A 7,431-nucleotide genomic window follows, 5' to 3' on the forward strand; every position below is an offset into this window, starting at 1 on the left:
GACAAGAAAGGCCTTTTCCTGCCCTCTGAGAAAGGAGAGAGATAGACTTCTACAAGTCAAAGAAGTAGGAATAGCTTATTTCCTGAGAAAGGGAGTCATGTTACGGCTTTGTTGCTGGCTGGATGTTTTGAATCTACTGTTGTTTATTGGGAGAGAAGAGAGTTAACTCAAACTGTAAAACTTCTCTTCCTCCAATTAAATAAACAGCTTTCTTTCTCTTTTGATACATATGTAGGAAGGAGACCCTCAGGTGAACAATTATAACACATAGCAGGCTTGGAGCTGTGGCCCAGTCTCATATAAGCACACAGAAGAAAGGAGATTACAGAATAGTAAAAACCAGCCAACTCTTTTAGGTGGCAGCCATAACAAGCCCAATTCATTCACTGTCCTTGTGATATAGTTGCCACCAGGAAAACCAAATTCAGCTACATCTATAAAGCAGCAGTTACTGGGTTTAGGTCAGTTCTTACCATGCCAAGGAATGAAAGATTTCCCTGCTGTGATTCAAACCAGCCAAGCAGCAAACTGGGGTGGGTGGGTCATAGGATACGTAACAACTAGGAAATGTTCTAGACACGCACAACTGTATGGAAATCTCAGTGTTCACATGTGGCTAGGTGAGAATTTTCAAGCTTTTGCACACTTTCCTGCCAGGTAACAATGTACTTCTAAATCACATGCTGAATGCCCACCTGAAAAGAATGGCCTTGAGTTTCTTATGGAAAGAGGACAGAATGAGGGCTCTTTGGGTGGGCTTTGCCTAGTGCCAGAGCCACCACTGAAAAAAGCAGGTGCGTATGGTCAGACAGCTTGAAGCGGGAGCTCAAACCAGAAGGCAGCCCAGGAGCCTCTGAGTTGGCAAGCAGGCTCAGAACAGGAGAGATGGTCCTTGTGTAAACTTGAACTTGGCTTAGATGTGTGGTTAAACAATGCAGTTTGTCTGAACTATTTTAGAATCTTGTTAGGGGCAGTCTGTCCAGCTTTAGGCTCTGTACTTCTACCACTGTGTGAAGGGCAAGAAGTGGAAATTGTGTCAGAAGCCCATGTAGACATACACACTTCAGAAGTCATTTCCTTGTTGAAGGACATGCATTTAAAAAGACATACTTTCTGCCTTTTTAAAATGGGCCGAATCCACACTCACCTATTTTCCATTTTTTTAACGGAAAACTTCTGTGTGTCTCCAACCTGCAAATGTCACCTCTCTGTTCACATTCATGCTTAAACTGTGTATTCCTTGCGCGATCTACTGTTCACACAGCCGTTGGCAAAGACGTCTTAGTGGGAGGGGCTTAATCTTCCCGCCCAATTTTTCAAAAATTTTTTTAAACAGAATTCCGTTATTTCGAAATCGCAATATACTGAAACATCAGCAAAGTGATATATCACTTTTCATAGCGATTGGTTCATATTTCTGGCGGGGTACTTAAAAATCCTATAAAAAGGAAGTGCGCAGGAAAGATCTCTTTGTGGGTGGTAGTGGCTGGTAGGATTCATTATCATGGATCCCATAATAGCTCTGATGGCGCAAGTAGTTTTGATCATTGCGCAAGAACATTTAGTGGAATTTCGATATTACATTAATCAGATTAAAAAAAAAATTTAAAAGAAAGGACAGAAAATGTGGGGTGGTCCGCATCGCGCCACTGAGGATAGAATTCTGCAGACCGCTTTCCCCAGCAACGAGATTTTATTCTGGCAACATCAAAATAATGTTTTCAATAGAACAAAGTAAGCTATGAAAGCCCAGCATCCATGGAGTCCGGAGCATTTGCGGGGACAATAAGCCAATCGACGCGTTAGGAACGGGTTTCCTATTCAGGGTAGAGAAACGGAAGTGGGGGTGGTTTCAACAAAAGGCGCTCGAAATCCGCTTCTAGGCATTCACGTCCACCGTGCAACTCCCGCAAGAGACCAGTAACTGGCGATGAAAACCAAACCGAAAGAGAAGCAAGACAACTGTGGAATGGAAAACAGGTAGTGTGAACAGCACTCAGATTTGCACAAAAAAAGTTGGAAAATTCATGTAGTGTGGATTCGGCCATGGTGCAACTGCAGTGAAAGTGAAACAGTTACTGGAATAGGAGCGGTTGAAAAAATTACATTTGCACTTTGCATTTCAGAATGTGTGTCGTCTCCCCCCAGCCCCACATACTTGATTAAATAGGTCATTCCTAAGACTATAGCCTGTTCAAAATGTGACACGGATAGTTCAAGAAAACATATACACGTGACTTATGCAGTATCTCATTTAAATTGGAATACTGCATGAGAGAAGTAGCTACCTGTACAACTCTCCTATTCCATGAATGTTTAGCATACTAACATTGCGCACAGAGCAGCCGGGAGTCCCAGGTGAATGAGATGCTGAACATGTGTGGTCTAAGATACTTCACTAAAATTCCTTTTCATGTTGCCATCCATGAAAGAGAACTGTTCCTTCAAATTTTTACCCAAAGTATATTTTATTCTGGTGCCCCAGGGTCTGTGATCTGGAGAAAAATTAGTGAATGACAATCACATAGTCCTTGAAATTCTGACCAGCTGCTACCTGAAAGAAGCAGGCTATATGATGGCAACTGCCCTGGCAGATCACTTCTGTTTTCTTATTTTTCATAGGTGTAACAACGGTACTCACCATGACAACCCTTATGATGGGAGCTCGAACATCCCTTCCAAATGCTAACTGCTTCATCAAGGCAATTGATGTCTATTTGGGCATTTGTTTTACTTTCATCTTTGGGGCATTACTGGAGTATGCAGTTGCTCACTTCTGTACCTTTAATAGAGCTGGTGTGAAGAAACTCACCAAGGTACCTGTTTTATTTTATTTTATTTCATTTGCTAATTGTTTCATCCTTTCCCCCAAAACTTCTGTCCATTATTTTCTGTAGACATACCCTGAATCCATCTTCAACCAATTGGTTACCACAACCCTGCTGCAGATGGCTGATCACATTATATGTTTTCTATTTGTGTGAGCCTTTCCAAAGCATCTGCCAATTATTATCTTGTACAAGAAACCATACTGTGTGTTACAGGAGCTCATGGATTTTGGGCATAGCAACCTCTGTGAGCCCCATGCTGCTTGAAGGGAGGGGATGTGCCCTATACACAGGGAGATGTGGGGGACAAGTGCTATGCATCAATAATGGGCCGTGGCTCTCTTTCATAGGTTGGCAATTTGTCTACAGAGATATACCCGTCCTGCATCTATTACAGATGTACTATAAAACTTGGATTGTCTCTGTGAGGTTGGAATATACATTCCTCTGCAACATATTTTTTCCCCAAGAGCCTTCGCTATGGTACTGTTGTATAGTGAGTACTGTTCCAATTAGGATTTCAGGATGAGACATGCATGCTCTGGCTCATTAGAAGAAAGGTAGGACACAAATAAGTAAATACTTAAACCAGAAAAAGAAAAAAAATATGAAAAGGACAGTGCCATCCTAAGCAGAGTTATACCATTCTAAGCCCATAGCCTTCAATGGGCTTAGAAGGATGTAGCTCTGCTTAAGATTGCACCGAGAGCTCTAGAAGTAGCCTGTATCATCTAGCTTATTAGTAGTCAGACAGAAGCCGAGAGCATGGAAAACGTGCTGTTGATACTTGTGTGAAGTGAAACCCAGAGATTGTTACACACAAGTAAAGTTCTTTCCAGCGATTACATATCATTTTAAATATGTTTTAAACTAGATTTGCAGTAAGAATTCCTAGGCTGCTTGAATATCCTGATACTCTCTTGGTAAGAAATTCTGAAAATAAAGAGAAGTGGTGCTTTTCAACGAAGGCAACATCGTTTTTCCAGTTTGGACAAATGCATCCATTAACAGAAATAACAAGCAGCAGCCGATGCCATTTCCAGTAGGTTTCAGCTGTCATGCGGTTGTTTTCCATAGATGCTGCAACTGATTTTTATATCTGTTCATTATTACCATCTGCTTGGTATTCACTCCTTAAGAAGAGGATCTGAGAGCGGAACTACAAGTGACAAAAGGCACAGGTTGGACACTTGTCAGCTTCCCTCAAGTTTTGATGGGAAATGTAGGCATCCTAGTTTTGCAGCTTGGCTCTCTCACTGCTGTCCAATGGACTTTTCAACTGTCACTTGTCCAACATTCCGCCAAGCTGCCTACATTTCCCATCAAAACTTGAGGGAAGCTGACAAGTGTCCAACCTGTGCCTTTTGTCACTTGTAGTTCCGCTCTGAGATATGAGAAAAACATTACTTTTTAAAATACACTCAGGGTGGAAATTCCTCTTGCAGTGCCAGGTTGATTTTCATAATGTGAAACACTTCACTATTTTACCTTTCCTCACAGTCCTTTAGCAGCTCTTACAAATCTGGAGTATCGGGAAATTTGAAAAGTGAATAGGTGTTTATAGTTTTTCTTCTCTTTCTTTACTTCACAAGGAAAATAGGCTAAGTAAGCTTGTGCTAAAAACACATCTTGTTAAGCAACCTTAGAGAACTGTAGATAATATCATACAAATGAGGAGCTGAGATGTACTGTGCTAGACATTGCATTTTTCACGCATGGTTTAGCTCCCTCTTAGGGAATGTAAAAGGAGCTAAAAACATTCTAATGAAGCATCAGCCACCTGCAAACAACTTCAAGAGGAAAATAATATGCATACAACATCCTTGCCTGCTGTGCAATAAACCTGCAGCTTGTTACAAATGTTGCCGTTTTTACCTTTTAAAATGGTATGTTAACTGAAACAAACCACCCTCGAATCAAAATCTTTATTTTTTAGAATTTAAGTTAAGGTGATCATTGGCACCATTTACCGGTTGGAACAGTGAGTTTTCTTCTCTTAGGCTTTCTGTATTCTATTCACTCCTTAAATGCCAGATCCCAGAATTGTGCCATAATAGAATATCACAAATGAAGTTATTCTGGCTTCTCTCTTGTACTGCAAAAACATTTGTGAGTCAAATGCAAAATCAGAAAGCTGAGCATAGATTTTCTACTTACAGTACAGTCCTATGCAGACTCACTCCAGTCTCAACCTACTGAAAACAATTGAACATGCAATGAGTAGATCCATGTGCATAAAGGATGGCTATGCATATATCTATTTCTTCATTGACCTGAATGGGGAAGCCCTTGTGGAAGAAGGAAAATTTCTGCACTCAATGAAACTTCAATATCCATCTTAAAAAAAAAAAATTACTGGTGTTGTGTAGCTGTGTGGAATTCAAGCTTGTTTATTTCAGAGTTTTTAAAATGTTCACATAATTGGTTAGTGGCTTTGAAGTTATCCTGGGATCCTTATCCAAAACTTACCTACAAGTAAAGAATAGGATCACATTCCAAATGAGCTAACTCACAACCAGGATAGTAAGCAATTTAGAGAGGGGAAATGTTGTCAGCTAGAGATGGGCATGAACCGGGAAAATTCTGAACCATGCGGGTTCATGGTTCATCGCGTTGCACGAACCATGAACGACGAACTTTCATGAACTTGCCCTGGTTCGCAAACTGGTTCGTTTGGTTCATGAAAACATCACCTCTAGGTCAGCAGAAGGTCTGCAGAGGGCCCATCCCCCCTGTTGCTTTGGAAACTGATTGATTGGTGCCAGGCTGTCTGCAGTGATGAACCAAAATACAAACCAAATGAACCAGGCTAAAATTCTTTACAGTTCATGATAAATGAGCTCCCATGAACCGCCGGTTTCCGAACCACAAACCAGCCTAGTTTGTGACGAACTTCGGTTCATATTTCGGTTCGTGCCCACCTCTAGTATCAGCAGTTAGTTGGCATAATGCTCCTGGAAATCAACTATATTTGTAATGACCAAAGCAATAACATTTTACAACTGAGCAATGTATTGTCAGGAATTATGAGAACCGACTAGAAGTATCAGGACTAAATCTGAACCAGGGTTCTTCTTTGGAGTGTGTGAGATAATAGAAATGAAGAGTCTCTAGGAATATAAATGATGATTTGTTTAATCAAGACAATGGTCTGTCGCGTCCAATAGTGGGTAAGCTGATAATGACTACAAGCAACAAGTCGGGAAAGCTCTGCCTGCTTCAGTCTTTTCCGTAAAATTAACTCACTCTGTAGCCTTGGGTTAGCTATTCTCTCTCAGCCTCTGCTCTGTCAGTAAACCGGAGGTGATAATATTGCCCTACCTTATAAGACTGTTGTACAGGATCATATATGTGAAGCGCATGGGACAATTAGAAGTGCTATAGAAATACTAGGTAGTAGTGGTCTGCTTTTATAGTAACTAGAGAGATGTATGTAGATCACAAACATAGATTTATTCATCAGAGTTTTTCTCTTTCCACCTGGGTTCCTGTTGCCTGGCCCCAGAAACATCTACGAACAGAAGCTGACGTCTCTTATGAGCTGCTGTGATTCTGAAACTTTTGCTCACACTCTGCCTTTCTCCCCCTGGGGACCCAAAGCATATTACATTGTTCTGCTCTCCTCCATTTTATTCCTCACAATTACCCTGTGAAGTAGTTTAAGCTGAGTGTCTGTGACTGGCACAAGGTCACTCACTAAGATTCTGTGGCAGAACAGGGATTTAAACCTGGGTCTCCCAGATCCTAGACCTGCACTCAAACCACTATACCAAACAGGATCTCTCTCTCTCTCTCTCTCTCTCTCTCTCTGTGTATATAGGTTTCACACAAGGTCCACTCATTCTTAAAATCTGTACCTTTACACAATCCCTTCGAGGTTGTGAACCCCATCTGCATTTGTATGGGGGTCACTGAAAATCTGAAGTGTCTCTTACATCATATAGGCTGAAGCTTGGAGGCTGTCTAAGTTATGCCTATTGCCCATATCATAACTGGCATTCCATGGAAATATTTGCTCAGTGCTTAAATTAAGCTTGTATTGTAATTTATGACGCTGCTCTCAATTCAGTTGTGTTTTCTACCAGGAAACGGATGAAGAAGCCGAGGAGGAGATCAATGGAGTCCTTTCAGCAATTGCCAACAGTTGCAAGGCTGATAAGATTCGCAAGGTTAATTCAGAAAAGTTAGGCAAAATGCCCCTCAGCAGAAGAGAGGAGGAAAGTAAACACAGAAGATGTCGCTCACCAACAAGAGTGATGAAAGGATTTTGCTATATATTTGACTGCTTCCATGTTAAAGACCCATATCACATAGACAATTATGCCCGGATTTCTTTTCCATTATTGTTTATCATCATAAATGTTTTTTATTGGGTGTATTATTTATGTTTCTAAGCTTTACATTCTTATCTGTAGTGTGCTGACGACCAGAGGGAAGGTGCATGTATTCTAATGGTGCTTCAGAAGCATCTTGTTTTGTCATTTAATTGATGAGGTCTTTGAATTACTGTCCATTTGTTCAAGCAACTGTAGTCTAAAATATGTTGCTGGTCATCAATTCAATGTGTGTGTTTCAAACGTGACCTCATTTTTGAGCATGCCTG

The 7,431-nt window shown here is 40.9% G+C and overlaps 1 protein-coding gene across 1 annotated transcript in view; it reads left to right on the top strand.

Annotated features, from left to right (window-relative positions):
* LOC129332203 (gamma-aminobutyric acid receptor subunit pi-like) overlaps positions 1-7,222 on the top strand; it is a 64,821-nt gene extending 57,599 nt beyond the window's left edge. Inside the window, exons 8-9 of the mRNA XM_054983140.1 lie at positions 2,623-2,816; positions 6,914-7,222. Coding sequence (XP_054839115.1) covers positions 2,623-2,816; positions 6,914-7,222 — 503 coding nt within the window. The remainder of the gene's footprint in view (positions 1-2,622; positions 2,817-6,913) is intronic.
* Positions 7,223-7,431: the final 209 nt, after the last annotated feature.

Source organism: Eublepharis macularius, chromosome 6 (assembly GCF_028583425.1).
Source record: "Eublepharis macularius isolate TG4126 chromosome 6, MPM_Emac_v1.0, whole genome shotgun sequence".
NCBI lineage: Eukaryota > Metazoa > Chordata > Lepidosauria > Squamata > Eublepharidae > Eublepharis > Eublepharis macularius.